The sequence below is a fragment of the Micrasema longulum genome, unplaced genomic scaffold (assembly GCF_059751315.1).
Source record: "Micrasema longulum isolate JH-2025_06_02 unplaced genomic scaffold, ASM5975131v1 h1tg001523l, whole genome shotgun sequence".
In the NCBI taxonomy this organism is placed as follows: Eukaryota; Metazoa; Arthropoda; class Insecta; order Trichoptera; family Brachycentridae; genus Micrasema; species Micrasema longulum.
The window spans coordinates 40,230-61,085 of record NW_028278706.1 but is presented as its reverse complement, the minus strand read 5'-3'; the positions used below and the strand labels follow the sequence as shown (position 1 = coordinate 61,085).

The 20,856-nt window shown below is 30.7% G+C and overlaps 1 protein-coding gene across 1 annotated transcript in view; it reads left to right on the top strand.

Moving 5' to 3' along the window:
• LOC148275050 (adenylate cyclase type 3-like) overlaps positions 1–20,856 on the top strand; it is a gene marked incomplete at its 3' end in the record, with an annotated part of 98,509 nt that overhangs the window by 47,142 nt on the left and 30,511 nt on the right. The window contains exons 3-4 of the mRNA XM_088236222.1: positions 15,632–15,743; positions 16,495–16,622. Coding sequence (XP_088092348.1) covers positions 15,632–15,743; positions 16,495–16,622 — 240 coding nt within the window. The remainder of the gene's footprint in view (positions 1–15,631; positions 15,744–16,494; positions 16,623–20,856) is intronic.

The window sequence follows — 20,856 nt, the reverse complement described above, 5'->3', positions numbered from 1 at the left end:
TTTCATCTCAATATTTTGAGATTGACCAAATGTTTGTAGACGAAAGACTGCATTTCATACCCTAGGGAGTCATTAAGATTTACAAATTACAACAGTGATAAAAAACATTTTAGGGAGCGGAATATGGAAGCCTAGTCTTTTACAGGGCTTATGACCTGTCGTTGGCTGGTTTAGTGGCCATTTTACACACCGTATAACATTCACCATTTTGCTAATGTTTAAACATCCATATTTCTTCAATACTTTTGTCTGCTAATTTTAGTAAAGTTTAAGCGCTGAAACTTTTGTTGTTGTGAAGAGATTTAGTTAGTTTAAGTAAAATATTTTGAGATTTCTTGACCAAATATTTCAATTCAAAGAGTTGTAAATACTTTTGAACTAGAAAATGGAAATCAGTTGGAGAGCTCCCTCAGTTCTTATTGAGGATAAATCAATTAAATATCAAATTTATTAGTTAAAAGCGTCTATTTATTTTTCAGTGATTAAAATGTTGAAAAAAGAGCCGTAAGGATAGCATAATATCAAAATACGTGTGTCTAACATATCGCACCTTTAGGACAAAAACGATCAAACAAAAAAGAGCTTAAAATGAATTAAGATCATAAAACGATTTTAATGAACATTATCCATCTTTCTGCAGTTAAAACAACGCAACAGGACAAAAACCGCTACATCGGTTTTTTTATTACTCAGAGAATTTAGATTCCGTGTAAGTACGGAAGCGACGCAATTAATGTTGTGTTTACATTGCTCTTTGAAAAATGCAACGCAGACAAACAAATAGTGACTGAAAGCCGGTTGAGTCAATTTTATTTCGATACAAAAGACATGTTTACTTTATTTTTTTGAATATTAAAACGACCGATTTAGCTTTGTGATTATTTCGTTTCGACATACCGGTAATCTAAGCGACTTATTTAATTTAATGTCATTTTATCATTTAAATTATAGATAATCTTAGTGACTTATTTACATATATGTCATTCCGTGAATAAATAAAAGCATGTGTTTGGTGACCTGATCTGACCTAATAATAATTATGTCATTATCTTATTTATCAAGGTGCATTTGTTTGTTTGTTTTTTTTTTCAATCTAATAATGACTCATTTAATAAATGTCTCGTTTAAACTTATAATAATTTATTTTTTTTACTCTTTTTTTTTATAAATTCAAAGTTAAATGCCTTCGGTATAATTTTTAACTCACAATTTGGTGCTTACTTCGAAAAATACAAAACAATCGACGAAAGAATACAAAGGTGTTATAATTTACACTCTTCTTTTTCGGTTTCCCAAAAAGTTGATTTTTTGAGTTGAGTTGTTTTCGTCCTAAAGGTACGACCCCACAAGAAACAAGAGCAATTTTGCCAACTAAAATTTAAGAAAAATGAACTGAGCTGTCAAGTACTGTTATACTTTCATATGCCGCTGAAAGTGGTCCCTGGGGAAACTGACACGTAATAAAATGCTGAGTTCAGATTTAATCATTGAAAAGGGTAGAAAAATATCTCAACAGAGATCAAGAAATTATTTGACAAGGGAATTGGCATCTCTAGTCATGTGAGTAGACGATTGTTTCACGTACGGAAGGTTTCGGGTTCGATATTTAAAGTTAATATATTTGTATTTTCCTCATGCGTAACCTAGAGAGAAGCTCTATCACTATTTTTCGTAGAACGCAAGCTATGTTGGTTTGTTGGTAAGCAACCAATTGGTGGACATTTTAACGGATCGGTTTGATGCTTTTTTAGATGTGCTTGGCTTCGTTTGTAAATAACTCGGAATTTTTTTTAATTAAATTAAAGTTTCTTTGATGACGAAATCGATAATTATATTTTTGATTGAATGTTACACAGGGTGTAAAGTGGCCACTCAAACCAGCCATTGACAGGTCCATCGTTTCTTTGAATCCCTTAAAATATGTATGTGTATATTCATGTTTTTCCTTTTTTAAAAATGTTATTTTTATTTTATTTTATTTTTACATCTGATCATGTTTTTCACTCTTTATTTTAATTCTTAACTTTTAATTACTTTTTACAAATTTTCTTTATTTTTGATATTATTTTCATTTGTAAATACTAACTGCAAACTACAAACTTTAAAACAACTTTTTTACTTAAATTTTAATTTTGAAATAACTTTCATTAATGTTTTTTTTTTCTTTCTCTTCTTTGAACTTTCTAATATTTTTATAGACATATTTATTTATTTTCATGGTTTTTACTATGTTTTCACTGCATTTATTACTTTGTTTTAATCATTTTTTTTTGCTACGTTTTTTCACTACATTTTTACTATGTTTTTACTACATTTTTACTATGTTTTTACTATATTTTTACTATGTTTTTACTACAATTTTACTTATGTTTTTATTGCATTTGACTATGTTTTTACTAAATTTTTTACCATGTTTTTACTCCATTTTTTACTTTGTTTTTCACTTTGTCCTGTATCTTTATAACTGTTTCTATAAATTGATTACTGTTTTTTTTTTTTTTTACTGTCTTAGAACGGGGTCAATAACCTTAGTAAGACAGTCAAAGCAACTTTATATAAATTATAATTTTGTGTATGTAATATAATGATAATAAATAATAAATAATAATAATAATAATAATAATAATTACTTTATAATATGGAAACTTCACTGTTCCATTAGAGTTAAGTCTAACTGTGTAAAATATAAAACTTTGTAACTGTACTGCATGTTTCCTAAATAAAAATAAAAAGAGCCTTGTAGATGCCTTGACTTCTATATAACCTTCTCTTAAATGTTCTTCATCTCTGTTGTAATATGTTAATATTTTTGATTTACGAGAAATAACTCGAGTTGATATGTTTTTACAGGAATAATTGCAAATTTGATTTCTCGGTTTTGATTTATTAATTGAGGTTGATAATATATAAAATATTAAATAATATTTGTACGCCTACTGTAGCTTATTATAACAAGGGTAATGGTAAAATATTATGGATATGCCAGAAACAAAACAAACACCCACGCAATCAAAGAAATAATTCAAGCCAGATTAGAAGGAAATATTCCATTCAATAAGAAAATACTAAATCTTAAAATAACAGCAATACTCTGTTGATGAGAATAAATAATGAATGAATAATAGCCTACCAAAGAATCATTATGCTAATACTAACAAAAATTGCGCAGAAAAATATTTTTATTACCGTATACGCATATTGAAAGAGAGTTCTTTTCTTTTCATCGCAGAAAATAATTTTATAATGCATATTTTTCACAGGGGCCCAAAGCAACAAACTGTTGAATTTTTGAAAATAGGTAGTTGCCTTTAAAAATACTGAGTGTGCAGCAGTTTGATAGTGTAACTTTGTAAGAAATTTTGAAATTGGACAACGAATACAGCAACCTCCGGCGACAACTGTCATCAGGCGGAAACGTAAATGGCTGGTTGAACCATATACTCCTACCACGGATACCTTCCAACAAGGCATCGGATTTTTGGTGCCCTGAACGTTCACGGTTGACTGTTCCTCGGTAGTTCAGATCTGAACTAAGGGACGCAAACCTGACTTAGGAGGACACGGTGATGTTGGTCGCAGAGTCTTGAATAGATTTTTGACACCATGTGCTCCACTTACGGAGCGGAAATGGATTAAGTAAAGGAAGTAATTAAATTCTTTCAATTATAATTCACACTTGCCTCTGTGCTCCTTCATCGCTATTCAGAGTTAAATTTTTTAAAATATTGATGTGGGCTTTTTCCAGCTATAACCAAAAAAACCCTGGATTCAGTGATTTATATTTTACATGCGTTCCTCTTCCTTGCTGTACTGCCTCGCTAACGCGTGGCAAAAATTTAGATCAGTGCTGTTCAACGTGTCATACTGAGAGCAGCGCGATGTCACATCTATAAAATGTATGAATTTTGCAGAAAATTCTAAATATTATAAAATGGTTTTACAAAGGTTTTTTTTGTGAGTCGTATTTACAGCGTTTTAGCTGTGGTACTTCTGTAACCCCCCCCTCCCCAAGAACTCCCGATGTTTTTTTACGTTCAGGATCGAAAAGGTCACAAAAAAAATTATCGTGTAGCATAATGTCTGTCCTTCATATATACTTGACTTTCCTTTTTATTTTCATTGTTTCGATTCTTGTTTTATGTTAGTCTAGTTTTAAAATAAAAATACGTTTCTTAAAATCGTCCTTTCAAAACCTTTTTCAGAAATAAAATTTTCTTTTAAGAAGCTTCCAAATTAAAAAATAAATTACTAAACGAAGGTAAAAGCTTATATAAAAAAATCAACACCTGAATAATAAACGAACATAACATCCTGATAAATTCACATCCTGAATCTGTAATCAAGAATAATTTATCAATTTGTTGTTATTAGGCAGTCAAAGGAAATAATTAAATTAGTATTATGTTATGTTATAAACATGTGTGGGAAAATTCTGTTATTTTATCAATATCATTTTAAGCGTAAAATAACGCCAACATTCTTAAATCATAAACACGATATATAATAAAACTGTTTTTTAAATGCCACACTGGGTAGCGTGTACCTTAGTAATAATTTAACAATATTTCCGTGTTGCCATTGTGAAAATAAAATTAATCAAATTCTCATAAAATCAAGTGAATTTTAATAAATTTTTAATGTCTAAGATTTTTGAACTATTTTGGCTTTTCCCTTCGACAGCAGGCAAAATAAAACAACTGCAAATATTTTTATAAACACATACCCAATTTCAGATTATTTGTTGATTTTTTTATAAATGCGTCCAATAACGAAAAAAAATAGTTTTCATTTACAGAAGTATTATTTCTATGGCAATACTTTACCAGAAACATTAAAACTGTAAATATTTTAAAAATCTATTTTTTGTTTAGTCTCTATCATTATTTACTTATCCGCACCAAGTGGTGCACAGGGCACTGCATTGGTGATCGTATCACAGCATATTTCAATATTTTTTGTTACATGGAAGGTAAGGTGATCAGCTTTGCGCTTCAAGTGTCAGTCAAAGATCAATTAAATATTGCAATGCAAAACCACCATCAAAATCAACCATTATTATTATATCATTTCATTTTTCACTTTCATCTGGTATATTTCCTAATATTTGGAAAATGTGGTATATAAAACTTATTTTCAAATCGAAAAACAAATCTGATGTATGCAATTACAGACCAATATCATTAATATCTCCCATTCCTAAATTATTTGAATCCTTAATAACTCGTAAAATTACCCCACTATTTAAAATGTACTGATTGAGGAACAGCACGGATTTAGAACTGCTAGATCAAATACCACAAATTTGTTGGAATATTCACATATCAAAGCACTTGAGAGTGGTCAGCAAGTTGATGTTCTCTACACAGACTTTGCAAAGGCATTTGATAAAGTTAACCATAAAATTCTTATTGCTAATGGTCTTGGATTAAGAGATTTGTTATTGTCATTCATATCATCTTATCTATTTGGAAGATAGCAAAAAGTTACGATTGAGAACTGATTATCAGCTAGTATCGATGTTACATCAGGTGTACCCCAGGGTACCCATCTGGCACCCCTTTTTAAAAATTAGTTTATTAACGATGTAGCAAATGTATTTTCTTTTGTTCGTTTTGGCTGTTTGCGGACAATAGTAAAATTCTTAAAATAATTCAAAATACAAATGACGGTTTGCTGCTTCAGTCAGATATTGATTCTTTTTACATGTGGTACAAAGCCAGCTACCTAGAACTAAATATTAAAAAATGTATTTTTATACAGTGAAAAAACCTATCTCCTTTGATTACAAAATAAAAAATATTTATTCATATGTAGTTGAGTCTGAGTATAATTAACAAGTTACTACAACTCTTGGGTTTTGTTAGCAGGACATCTAATGACTTTACTTATATGTTCACAGTTAAAACACTATATTGATTACTTGTTTGTCCTCTTTATAATATGTATCCGTGATCTGGTCTTCCTTCTATGCAGGCCGGATAAATCATATCGAATCGGTGCAACATCGTTTGCTAAGAAAAATAGTATGGATGATTGACCTTGAGAGGGAAGACTACACTTACGAATAAATGCAGTCAATGTTAAAAATCTCAAGTCTAAAAAAAACGTAGAAATAGCATTGACTCTAATTTTATGTTTAATTTACTGAATAGCTTAATTGATGTTCCATCATTACTGGAACGTCGTTAAAAGTAGTTCGTTTTTAAAAAAAAATTCGTACATTTTAAAAAACTTTGCCGTATAATTGAATGCCTAATTTTTGCCACTCTTAACAAAACATTTTTTGTATCTGATTAACCGTAGAGTTGAAGTTCGTCTTTCTACATACGCTTAATATGACTTTTTTCTTTAATTTTATTTTTACTAAGTTTCTTTAGCTTTTAAAATGCATTATTCTTTTTAATAATATTATTGTTTAATAACACATTGCATACTGTGAACAATTATAAATGGTGACTGACCAAAAACATTATAAATCTTTTATGTTATCCATGTATGTCTATATGTTAAGTTGTCTGTTATTGTTCCATTTTAAAAAAAAATTGAAGGAAACAGGTAGTATGGTTTCATAAATAAAGATGAAAGGAAGTACTGCCTATTCGCTTTTAGGTGCTTACGTTATTGTTAACCAGTTGTATGTATTTATAAAAGAAATATACATTTATATATATATATGTTATATACAAGTTGAATAAAGCTACCGAAAAAAGAAATTGAAAATATCAGTTGCCACAAAGCACAAAACAAACTGAAAGGATTCATTAGTTGGTCAAAAGCTTTGCGCTACCGTTTCTCAGGCTTCAGTGTATCCTAAAAACCTGTATTTAATATATCTCTAAATAATATGTTGAAAGCTTTATTAAACCATTAACAAAATATGACACAACAGTAATAATTATTTCAAAATAAGAATAAAAATGACTTTAATAAAAACAACATTTAAAAAAAATACTGAACTTATATATAACGTAATTAAATCTGAAATAAATATTACTAAATTAAACGAAATATATAAAATAAATAAAATGAACCAAGACACAGGTCATGCCTGAGTGGAATTTTTAACATTCTTCTATGTATCTTCTTCTTCACGTGTCATGTCGGGTCCCCCCAACGTTGACGATCACTTGGTAGAAAGCTTCCTGAGCAGTGCGAAACAGCTCCTCCACAGTTCTATGTCGAGCCGGGAGATTCTTCGCACCCCTGGTCCATTTAAGGACCGCCCGGGACTCGGGCCATTGTTTGGTTCTCTTCATAGTGATATCCTGGGAATTATTGACCGAAGTGGTTTCCCGTTGCCTTCTTCGATGGAATTTTCTTTCGGGGTTACCTACCCTTAGCTGGAGGGGTCCCGTTTTATGGCGCCGGACACTTGCCATTCATCCTCTCCCTATCTGCTATGGCACTGATGTTAATGCCAGTGGCCACATTGCCCAGGGCTCGCGGGGCCAAAGAGACCACTCATGGACGCTAGGGAGTAGGACTATTGGTAGTGTTGCTGATGGAATGCAACTGCGGCATTACACGACATTTTATAAGTACATATTTTCCAGCAAAATATGCACCACCGCGGCCCTACCAAAATTTGAGCCCCAAGCCCTTCTATGTATAAAAAAATAAAAAAGGCATTACTTACAATGTAGATAAAATACAAAGTTATCCAAAATAACTAAAATCAGAAAATAATAAATAAAATGTTAGGTTATGTTTATAAGTTAAGTTATAGTGAATGACAATGCCAAAACCATACAATTAATCGTGAAAATTTCTGTTATTCTGTGGTTTCTTTGTTAAAACAAAATAAAATTGTATTTATTTATTTAAAAAATCAATAAGGCTTTCCTATTTTTTTAAATACAGTTAGTTATGAGTGATAAAATATGCAAAAAAAGTTTAAAAAGAAATACGTTTTAAAAATACAAAAACAGGGCAAAGATATGTTTTTTTTTTGTAATATTTATCTTTATAAGAAAAAAAAAGAATTTACGAGTGCTAAGCAGGAGTGATGAAATTACACTCAAGCTTAATTATTTTTTTTCAAAGGAAAAACAAATATTTGCGTTCTTAAGATTACACAAATATTAAATTTTGAGGGCCATTTTCAACGAGTTGTAAATAACGATTCGAACCACGGACTTTTGATCCGTGAGTCCGAGACTAATAATTCTTTTAGTGGAAAGTTCAGTGGTTTTTAAACATTTTTTATTTGTGATATACTATCAAACCAAGTAAAAAAAAATATGCATCGCATTATCAGCGCTATGATTTTTTAATGGTTTGTAGTTTTGAAATAACTCCGCGTGTGACGTCACAAGCTCTTTTCAGTGAATTCTGCCGATTAGTAAATTGGCTTCTGGTACACCAAAAACCTATTACAACACTCTGTCATTGGTTGATTCAGAAAAACTAGTGACGGCGTTCAAAGCAAAATCTATTTTATTATTTTTTTCATAGATTTTCAAGAAACTTCGCATTAAAATTTAATGCTCAATTTTTTTACGGCGCATAAAAAAACACGTAGAAAGCATAGAAAACAATTAAATATAAACATAACGTTTTTCAATGATAACCACAACATTCTGGCAAGATCATTATGAGATTTCTGATAAATTAAGCGGAACAAGAAAGCTCTTTTTTAAAATCTTTTGAAGAATTAAAATGAATTAAGTTAATTAGGAAAGCTTTATTATAAAGTAAAGCAAAAGCTATTTAAAACATAAATTATATTTATTTCCAAAGCGAAGTTCAAGAACTTTACGTAAACTGAAAGCATTAATGATTTAAAAAACAATTCAAAAGCTCATTTGAAAGAACGCTTTCTTTGAGTAAGTACTTCAGTGTTAACCAAACATTTTCATAGAGATGAAGAATATTTTTTAAAAGGGAATTATTATTATTATTATTATGGATAACTTATATAGCGCCATTTTCGTTATAAAATACCTCAAGGGCGCTTTACATAGTGATTCGAATATAGAAGTCTAGGCACTTACAGGGCTTATGAATTGTCATTGGTTGTTAAGGTGGGCATTTTACACAGTGTGTGACATTCACCATTCAGCCTACTTTTGAATATCTACTTATGTACACAGCCAATGACATGTTATTAGCCCTATAAATGCCTTGACTTTTACATTCCCTTATACAAAATGGTCTTCATCTCTGTTGTAATATATTTATATTTTCAATGTATTTATAGTTAAATACAGGTTTTTTTGTACAAAATAAAGATAGACTTTTACATTTTTTTTTTTACATTTTTTTTTTTTTTTTTTTTTTGCACCACAACAGGCCAGGAGGCCTAATTACAGTGGTGAATTACATCACAGAGCACCCAGGCTTGAGAAAAATCACATTTTTAATTTTTGTGTTCTCACCGGGAATCGAACCCGGAACCTTCCGTGCGTGAGTCAAGCGTCTTGACCACTACACCACGGAGGCCGACTTAAAATATTGTTTATAAAATCAGCTGGTCAATGAAGAAGTATAAAAAAAGAAAAAGATTTTCAGGCGTTGCATAGTATGAAGGTGAAATATTTCTGTTCGAATACCACTCGCATTAATAAAGGTTTCAGCTTTTTAACTTCAGCCCCACCCTCTTGCTCGGATCTGTTTGAAAGGTCTTGTGGTCTTTTTTCAGATCCGCACATTGCAAAATCATTTTTTTAGCTGTAATGAACGGTAATTTTTTTTTTCAAAAAAATCGGTTCCAGAATTTTAAATTTTTGATTTTACATTTACTGCTTTCAATGTCCCTATCACCGCCAGAGTAACCTAAGTATGTACAGTCAATTTATCTGGCACTCTCAATCCAATTTTCTCAATCCTGACGGCGATAGGGTATGTTAGTTCATTAGCTTGTTAGTAAACCGGAGGAAACAAGTCCGAGAACCAGAACCGTTATCATCCCTCCACCGGCCGGAGAAATCTACAGATGAAAAATCTGAAGAGTTATGGATGTTTAAACATAGGCATAATGATGAATGTTACAAAGTGTCTAAAATATGTCAATCGAAGCTAAACTGGCAGTGCACAACGGAGTTTTAGTCCCAACACTTATGTATGGAAGTAAAACAAGGAACCGGCAGAGGAAGGACGAAAGCCAAGTGAAGGCGTTTGAAATGCGATCTCTTAGACGAATGTTTGGGAAATCAACGTATGACAGGGTTACAAATGATGAAATCAGGCGAGAGCTTAAATCTGAGTCAAGTATAATTGATAAGATTAAGAAAGGGTCTCTGAGATAGTTTGGTCACGTAGAACAAATAGACGACGAAAGAATGGTAAAACAAGTATATATGGCGAAAATAAACAGCAACGTGAGACGAAGACGACCAAGGAAGACGTGGCATGATCAGATAAACCAAAATCTTAAGTCTGGTCATGTCAAAAGCAGACAGAACCGAAGGGCATGTATAACAAGATGTATGAATGTGGAAGACTCTAGGAATGTATGCCAGGATAGACGTGTGTAGCGGTCCATTATCTCTGCTTACCCCTACGGGAAAATGGCGTAATGGTAGTAGTAGTGTATAAAATAGTAAGTTAAACAAGCCAATGAAAGCCCATAAGCCTTGTAAATGCCAGGATTTCCATATCTCGTTCTCTTAAATGTTGTCTATGGTATATTTTAATTTATAAACTTCACAATTTTGACAGAAGGTTTTTATTATTATATAATTATTTCTACAATATAGAATCTGTCTAATTATATCTGAACGGACTTGAAGTTTTGTTGAATAAAAAAATAAAACTCGCGACTTTCAAAAATCAAAGCTTTTCTCCCTAATATTAATACTACAAACTATTTTCTCCTGTTAAGTCGATGTAGTAGATTTTCTTCCAACGTTTATGTTCTAAGTACGGAATGTTTTGGAAACACGGACAGTATTCGTGACTTGGAAAATTTATAGCGTAATGATTCTCCGAATTTACCGGAGAATTCAAAACCCACCCGAGATATAAACGTAGTTACAAGTCTTATATACACATTATGCCGAATCGGAATAAACTATGGTGGGTGGAAGAAATATGTGATGTTCAACACGGGGGTTGTAAAGGTAACTCAACCATTTATGGTACAAGACTATTTACAAAAAATCATAACAACCCATGTATAGCTATAATTTTTTGAAAATATTTTTGTTTAACGTAGAACAATAATAAATGAAAAATATTTTAAGTATGTCCAAATGTTAGCCAAATATCGGCCTCATGGTGTAATGGTCAGCATTTTTTTTTTTTTTTTTTCTTTTAAAAAAGAAATATTTGCGTTCTTATGATTTACCCAAATATTTAATTTTGAGGGCCATTTTCAACGAGTTGTAAATAACTCACTATTAGAAAATGGAATCAAGTTGGGGTAGAGTGGGATTCGAACCACAGACCTTTGGTCCGTGAGTCCGAGACACTAGCCACAGGACCACAACCCGATCAAGAGGTCTCGAGTTCGATTTCCGACATGGTCGATGTGAAATATTATTTAAAAGGGTGTTTTTACACTAGAACATTTCATAATCTCTAGACTGGTACCTGAAGCGTAAACTGATCACTTTACTTTCATGTATCAAATATGATAAAGATACTGAAATAATTTAATGAGGTAAATAGTCTACTAGAACGTGAAATATTTTATTTTGATCCATTTTAATAAGTCTGTGTTTAACAGTTCTGCTTGTCAAACAGAACCGGCATCCTGGACGAGTGTTTTTGACTCTTTTAAATCCTGAAAAAAGAAAAATGGTGTAAACAAATCCACTTCGTATTGTAGTGGTTAGCACGTTAGATTATTATTCCTGGTATTCTAGGTTAGATTTTTGAGAAGGTCAATATGAATTAGGGATACGTTATAATTATTGGTATGTAATATATATGGGTTTGCATGAATAAATAAATAAAATTATTGTTTTAAAATTGTGGTTTAGCATTGTGATGTTTTATTATCCCTGGACTAGAACCTGAAGCGTAAAACTAATCACCTGGCTTTCGCCTATATTTGAATGTAGATATATATGTATTGTTGGATACTTTATATAGCGCTATTTATCTGAAAACAACCTCAAGGGCAATAACAAGTACTTTAGATTCGCTGCATTTGGTGTTTCAATGCAGTGCCTTATGCACTAGTGGTTGTGAATAGCAAAGTGTTGATGATGATGATGATGATTTGCATTTACTTTGAAACCGAGAAGTCAGTCGAAAAAAGTTTCGAAACCAGTTTGTTGTTACTTTTTTTATTTACTAGCCAAGCCAAGGAAAATCCGATTTCGCGTCGCTTGCAAGAACTCGGCCTTTCGCATACCACAACTAGGCGAATTTTGCGTCGCAAATTTTGACCTAAGAACTGAAAGTAAACAACCATAAACAACGGCGTATGTTCGCTGAATGGGTTCTGGAGCAGTTGGAAACTGACCCTAATTTTCATCGAAAAATCATCTTCACCGATGAGGCCCATTTCTGGATGAATGAGTACGTTAACAAACAAAATTGACAAATTCGGGACGATACCAATCCACATGAAATCCAAGAACGTTCAATGCATTCTGAAAAAATCACTTTTTGGTGTGGATTTCAGTCTGGCGGTGTCACCGGTCTATATTTCTTTGGGAACAGCGTTGGTCAGGTCATCACCGTCAACGGCGAGCACTATAAGTTGATGATTACTAACTTTTTTTGGCCTGAATTGGATGATATGAACACCAACAACATGTGGTTTCAACGAGACGACGCTACGTGCCATACAGCTCATGCCTCATTGGGTATTCTGCAAGAGTGATTTGAGAGCATGGTCATCTTACGAGGAGGTATTGTGAACTGGCCACCGAGATTATGCGATTTGACTCGGTAAGACATTTTCTTATGAGGTTTTTTTTAGTCGCAGGTCCATGCAAATAAGTCACAAACTGCGGCGGCGCTCAAAGTCAATATAACTCATGCCATTGGTCAAATTCAGGCTAATTTATGCGCCAGAATCATGGCAAATTGGACATTTCGGATGCGAGCTACCCAGAGACATTCTTTACATAATGGCATCTCAAACGAATAAAAAAATTCGGTGATATCTCACACACACTTTGTTTTATTTAAATTTAAAGATAGGAAGCGCTCAATGAAAGACCCCGTATATGCAAAACAAAGCATAAAAAATAAAAATGAAAGCTAAATAAGTACTATTAAAACTAGTAAACCTTTTTGTAGTTGTCTAAAAAAACATTTCAATTTTAAGCCAGAAAACCATCATTTGTGAAAGAAAAATTGACTTGCATTACTCCTATTTTTGTATTTATTTTATATTTCAAATTAAAATTTATTTTCTCCAAAAGAAGCTCAATTTGTTATTTGATGAAAACTGAAAAATCATCCATTGTAATCAATACTCTAACATTATGAAACCCGTTGGAATTTCCAATTACATCTCTGAATTTTTTGATAAAAGGAATAAAGCTCCCCTTTTAAAATATTTCAGTATTTGTTTAGCATTTTATAAAATTTACTTAAGACCAACGCTATTTTTCGTCGCTTTGAAAATTACTTCAGGGATTTTCACACACACTTAAAGTCTTAAATCTGGTAAAGAATACGGTAGCTTCACTTCCTTGCCATATCCTTAGCTAAAAAAACTTTGGTCACAGAACTCAAAGGAATATCTGAAATTTCTAAAGTAAACGTTTATTTTGATGAGAATTATTAATCTTTAAAAAATGTGCGAGGGGAATTTCAACATCAAAGGCTTATGTAAAAGCATTTTATGTTCCATCATTTCATCATTTTCATTAATAACATTATGGAAGTTCCATCAAGTATAAGAGCATTAATTATATGTTTGTCAACATGATTACTGTTTTCAATGATGTGTTGAATCTGTATATATGTATTCGTAGTATGGAACTCTTATTAAAACAATCATTTAAATTGTTAACATTCAAAGAACAAAGAAAAAAATTGACAATGATAATTGACAAATATGTGTTTCAAATTTATTGCTTTTCAATTTAACGGATTTTTTCACCTGAGTATTTTTTTTCCATAATATTGTTGTAAGTAGTCGAGCAAATTTCGGTTTTCATTTTTTATTTATGGTTACATATTTACAAATTTATTACAGCAATTTACATTGATTTATACATGATAACAGATTTAATGAGTTGTAAAAGTCTACATATGAATGTATTTTTTTTTCTGGTGAGACATTTAAACACCCGACTTGAAACAGTTTTCCCGTTTTAAGATATTAATGTGTTTTTTAGAATCTGTTATTTGTTATGTATGTTATTTTCATATTTTATAATTTATATTCAAATAAATTAATACACAATGTAAAAAAAAGAAAAATAAATGGTTGTAAATTTAAATTGAATTGTATTGTAATAAATGAGGCCAAGATTCATTCATATCATATCAAAATTCAGAAGTTTAGACACATGTGTTTAACTATTTACAAATCAGATTTATGGCTACACATTATTATTATTGTAGAACACAAAATAAAATGCTTATGTGCGCCTACTGTTTGTCTGTTTTCTTTAATAAAAAAAGTATAATTTACTTATAAATCGTCGTTTTGAATTTGTTAATGTGTAAACCAAGTCAATTTTACGTTAGGTAAAAGTATGTAAGTAGCATTCAAAACACAGTAACCTTTTCTAAACAAAATAACTTTACCTAAAGAGTTCATACGTCAAAGCGGTTGTTTACTTGCACAAAACTTATAAATCGACAGTTTATTACAAAGTTGGTAGGTAAGTAGTTGATGAATAACAATTATCTGATAAGAAACTGTACGTTACTAAAACAAAATTTCTACGATTTATAAATATTAGAGTTATTTTCAAGGTGCAAAGTGGCCATTTATACCAGCCAATGACAGGTCATAAGCCATGTTAATGCCAAGACATCCATGATACCTTCTCAAAAATGTTTTTCCTCTCTTTTGCTACAAATAAAGATGGTTTTCGTCATTTGAAAAAAGAAATTCCGCTCTACAAGGTATAGCGTTTATTTTTACGTTATATATGTTATTTTATTTGATTTCAAGCCTTCAAAATGGTATTTCAAGGTCTTATTTAATACCCACCTCGACACAACCACGAGATATGTTTTCATACATAGCTTTAAAAAAGTAATTATTGAAAAACATGTCCCTACAAAAGCGCTACATGTTTGGCCTTGACGTCAAGATTCATGACGATGTTCCATTTAAATTCAAACGGTTACAAATAAACTTTAAAAAAATAAACGAATCGTATTTTATAGGCACTTATTAATTTAAAATTGTAAAAAGAGATACTTCCCTATTGGAATTTATTTCTCATACTAAAAAAACATCCTTTGAAATCTACTGTAGGTGTGTTCAAACTAACATAGACAACATGCAACAACCTCCTAAACCTTCTCAACTGTAAATAAAAAAATATTTAAAAAAATCTTACAGTTCTTCGAAATAAAATATTTATTACAACTGCCAGATTTAATTTTGGTTTCAGATTGTTAACTTATCGTAAATAACTCTGATCCGCGAGTCCGCGGCACCACTATGAAATGAAATAAGTGGATTAACTTCTATATTTGATAGACTGATTTTGCAAATCAATTTTTAATTAAGATATTCATTAATATAATCATTTTGTTTCAGTATTCTGTATGCCGACATTGTTGGTTTTACCGCCATCTCATCAACTTACTCCGCCCAAGATCTGGTTGCAATCCTCAACGAACTGTTCGCCAGGTTCGATAGACTAGCAGAGGTAAATAAATATCTTATCAAGTTTACTAAAAAACAAAATCAATTATGAATTACAAAAATGACAAGACAGCTGAAAGAAAAATTCAACTTAAACATACACGTAAAAGTAAAAAGTTATTAAGGTTTTTACAAAGCGTAGCAACTTTTTAACACTAGTTCTATGATTAATAATTCCGTTTGTCGGTTGCTTATGAATAATATTTCAAATGAAGAACTTAATAACTAAATGTTATTAAATATTTGTTTATAACCACTTACTGACTTTTCTATTTCTACTGGTTTCGAGACGTACCTGTCTCTTCGTCAGGACACCAATTAAACCAACATCCAAAACCCACGATTCACCTTCACCATGGTTGTTGCACAAAAATATAAAACCAACACGACATGCATTTCATAAGCATATGCACTGATTAGGACAAACATGCACTGATTATATAATGAAAATATTTTATGTTGTTTTTTGTTGTTAAAATGCATTTCTGGTTGGTTTTATCTTTTTTGACTTTTTAAAGTTTTATATAATAATAGATAATCAGTTGTTTAAACTCAATATAATTGGTTGCATAATGTACAAAATATACGTATATTTTCATAAAATAGAATTCTTGCTTAAAGGGAATTCTAAATAAAAATAGATAAGTATGTTTATAAACTAAGATTTAAATCCATAAAAAACGATCGAATAGTATGATAAAATAAAATGTGTCAATATAATTTCGGTATTATTATATTTATTTTATTTTTTCCAGAAATATCAGCAACTGCGTATCAAGATTCTAGGAGACTGTTATTATTGCATTAGCGGTGCACCAGTAGAGAGGCCTGATCATGCTGCACTTTGTATTCACATGGGATTATCAATGGTCAAATCAATCAAGTAAGTTTATATTTAGATTATTAAACCAATTTGAGTTTAATCAATGCAATATGCACTTATTGCATTGATTCAACTATCGTATCGAATTAAAACATCGCAATAGTTTGACAAAGATAACACATATATTCAATTTACGTATTTATTTACATTTGATGAAAAAAAAGTTTTGTTATAAATTTCAAATCTAAAAAAAAATGTTATAAAATAGATGCTCACATAAACGAAGAACGACTAATTGAAATTGAATATGTTTAGGACTAACAATAAACAGACAATTGACATAGACAGCTCGCATCAATAATTTAATTAGCAAAATAGCAACATTATGGAGTCTTTTTAAAAAAATCAAAAACTTTGTTCCGAAAACGGAAAAAAATATTATGTTTGAAGCCTATGTCAAATCTAAAATATGTTATATGCAACAACTACGGGGAACAGAAAAAGTAAAATGACATAAACATATTACAACGATAGCAAAATAAAATATTGAAGCTAGTATATGACCTCCCTTATCTAACACCAACTAAAGAACTCTTAAAAGAACTAAACAATTAAATTTTAATGAAATTTTTTTGAAACTAGAATCCTTTAAATTTATTCATAAGTTAGCCACTGATATCATTGTAGACAAAGAACTACAACTTGAAAAAAGTTTGTAATAAACATGAACATAATACAAGAATTTCGGAACAATATCACATACAACATTCAAAACAAGACAAGCACAATCGAGACTAATAAATTGGGGACTGAAATTATACAATAAACTACCAAACAAAACTGAACAAAAGACTCAGACAAACTTTTCAAAAGGCGTAAAAAATATAATTATCAACAACAGAGTATAAATAAATAATGATATGTTATTTTTGTAAAATGAATGTTATTATCCATAAGGGTTACAAGTTAAAAAAGTTACAGTTTAAAAATTTCAATAAAAAAATAATATTTTGAAAAAAAAAACAATTTCCTAGCAACACTCATTTAGAACACAAAATATAACTGAGCCAGTTGTCCTTTATAACTGTCCACAGCGTGTGAGTCACAAAAATGAAAATATTTTTAAAGAAAGTTTAAAATATTAGGACAATGAAAGCTAATGACAGATGTGTACAAAAAATAATTAGGACAACAATTAAAATAGAAAACTCTCTTGTAAACGCTTGACAAATCTCCAAAGATGTCAATGTTTCTCTCAGTGTCTATGTGTAACTTGTTATGCTGTCTACACATACGAGAGGGAATTTTATATATATTTTGCCAAATGAATGAATGTTGTATTATAATGTTTATAAAATGATATACTTTCTAATACAATTTCGGAAAGAACTTAACATTTATATTTTATTAGACGTTGATTTTCTAAACTGATGTAAAACATTATTTAAGTTTAATTAAATCGGTGCTGAAAAACCTCCTATCAATATGTTCATATTATGATGCTCAATTTGAAATGCATAATTACATCATTGGAAATTCCCGTAAATGGTAATTATTAAAGTGTATCGGATTTCAGAGCGGTGGGAATTAATTATGCGAAGGGTAAATAACAACAACCATCTTTGGTGTCTGTTTTGGGAGTAATTTAACTTCTCTAAAGTTACCGCACTTAATAAATTGTTATTACCTGCCAAGAAAACACTTGATGATTAATTGTCTCCCGGCATGATGTACAGGATTGTCTGAGAAGGGGTAAGGCAGTAAGAATGATTTATGTCATAAAATACGCGTATAATATTATTATTAAATTGTATAAGAAGTGCGATTAATGTTTGAAAATTCTTTTAGCCACTTATCCTTAAAAACATTTACACTTAATGTTTTTTTTTTGTCGTGACTTTTTCGAAAAGAAAAAAACATTAGAATGCCACCAACAAGCTGCCAGCAGAAATTTGAAAGGGTTTCAGGTAGGTCTAAAAATAAGCGGTTGATTACAGAAAACATTGAACATGGGAACCATTGAAATAAATCTTTTTCCGTACAGAAACCGAATTTAATTACAAAACACAATTTAGTTGACATCTGAGGATCTTTACCTAATAGATTCTGTAATCTTTAATGTTAAGAACTGAAAAAATACTGCCATTGTGGCTGGAGGCTTAAGAAATGCTGTATGGAAAAAAAAACATATGCTGAAGGAGAGCAAAGTGCGAGTTTATCAAACCTGCATTAGACCTATCATGACCTATGGCATTGAAACAAGGACCGACACCACTAGAACAATAAGCCTCCTAAGAACCAACGAAATGAAAACTTTCCGACCCATTACGGTAACGACAATCCAAATGATAAAATGCAAAAATATTAAATTCTGAACTTTTTTAACTCGGCCACAAACCGCGGCATTGTGTTGGCAAATTCGACCTGAGGGAAATAAAGCTAAGATTAAATATGTAGCAACCGGGACTCATTGATCAAACTGAATTTACATTTCTGAATATTGATATCGAAATGTTCCTCTGTACAAGTGAAGCCGTGGGGAGGCAATCTGAAAGTTGGTAAAGGCTTTATTCAACTCCGCCAATGAGTGGAAAATTATTCACAATGGCGGGAAATTAAGGAGCCTATTGACAATTTTGTTCGACTATTTTATAAAATTGAATTACGCCGACAGTCTTAAACATTTTTTCATATTTTCACGTGTTGATTTGATCGGATTGGCGGTAGTGCTCTTTAACTACCTACAACGAAAGGTAATGTTTTATGCCGCTTATGTTTATTTTTTTTACCGATAAATTAATATTGAACTTCAAAAATTATTTTAAATGAATAGTTATTTTTTTGATCTAAACGTGCTTTCAAATAAAATGCATAGGTAAATCAAAATGCCAGAATTGAAGTACAAAAGTTTTTGGGCAGTTTAAAGCAGTCCATATTAATATATGTTGGTACGAAACTGCAATAAGCATAACGTTCCTTGTTCTGCTGAAATCTTGCCTGAAACCTACGGATTCCCCATTTTAGGAGAAAATCGGAAGAAGAAACCTTTCAGGCCTGAACAAAATCTATTGCAAGTGAAAATTCCTGTACTTTAAAGGATAAACCACGGGAGTCACACGAATGAATATTCAGGGAACAAGATTTTGTGATTTTGCGATTTCCAAAACATCACAACTTTTGAACCTAATGAGGTAATTTCAATATATTACATATTTCAATATATAACATAATTGCAATATATAACTTTCAATGAAAAATAATGATTTTTTTTATACTAATAGTATATATAAATATAGAGTATTTGGAACTACTGATGATTTTTGCATTTTAAAAGTGGGCTTTAACTTTAACTTAAAAAAAGCATTCCTTTGACGAAAATGAATACCGGCGTTTTATTCACGTATAAAATAGCTAATAATTAACTTCAAAACGGCAAAAAGTAGATTTTCGCGTTTTATCCTCTACATGCTTTTAGACAAGTTGAAAAAATGCAATTAAAATAAATTATTATAAATTATTATATTATATACACTACATAATTTGTTGCAGGTAGTCTAAGCTAGTTAGAGCAAATAAAGGTAAAGAAACACCCAGAAAGATTTTTTCATCATTAACATTGAAAAAAAATACAACGCAACACAAAGAAAAATCCTTGACAATGTTGTTTTTTACTATCTTATTGCACTTGAATGTTATATATTATGGTTTATACTATAATGTAATTAATTTTAGTAATCACATTTATAGATTACGCAGAATTAATATGTTCTCAGTTAAACTGAGTTGAAAAAAAGAAACCTATTTTCAAATTATGAAAAAGTTTGAGACAAAGTTAAAATGAATGAAAAAAGTAAATGATTTGCATAAATATTTAAATAAACACATAATTGATGTGTGAGTTTTTACTGTTTTCCTCTTTTCAGTTGAAAATTCTATGCATATTAATTGTATGACTATTTTATTTTATTGTGATATTTGGAAGTTTATTGTGAACAATTTTTTACAAACTTAATTTTAACCGTTGTCGTTTGGCACTAGACCAGGCCGCGTTGGCAAAAATGGGATGTTAAAGAGGTTTTGAAACAACCCACAGGTCAAACAAATCGTTGCATATGTAGGTTATATAAATACAATAATATCACGCATTAGAAAATAGAGCTTTAATTTGACTTAAAACCTTGCTGTAGTTTAACCGTTAATGCCATCCATTTATAAACACGTTCAGGTACATTGTGATTCAATACATGAATAATATTTTTTTTGCAACGTTCGGTTACAATTGAAACGATTCAAG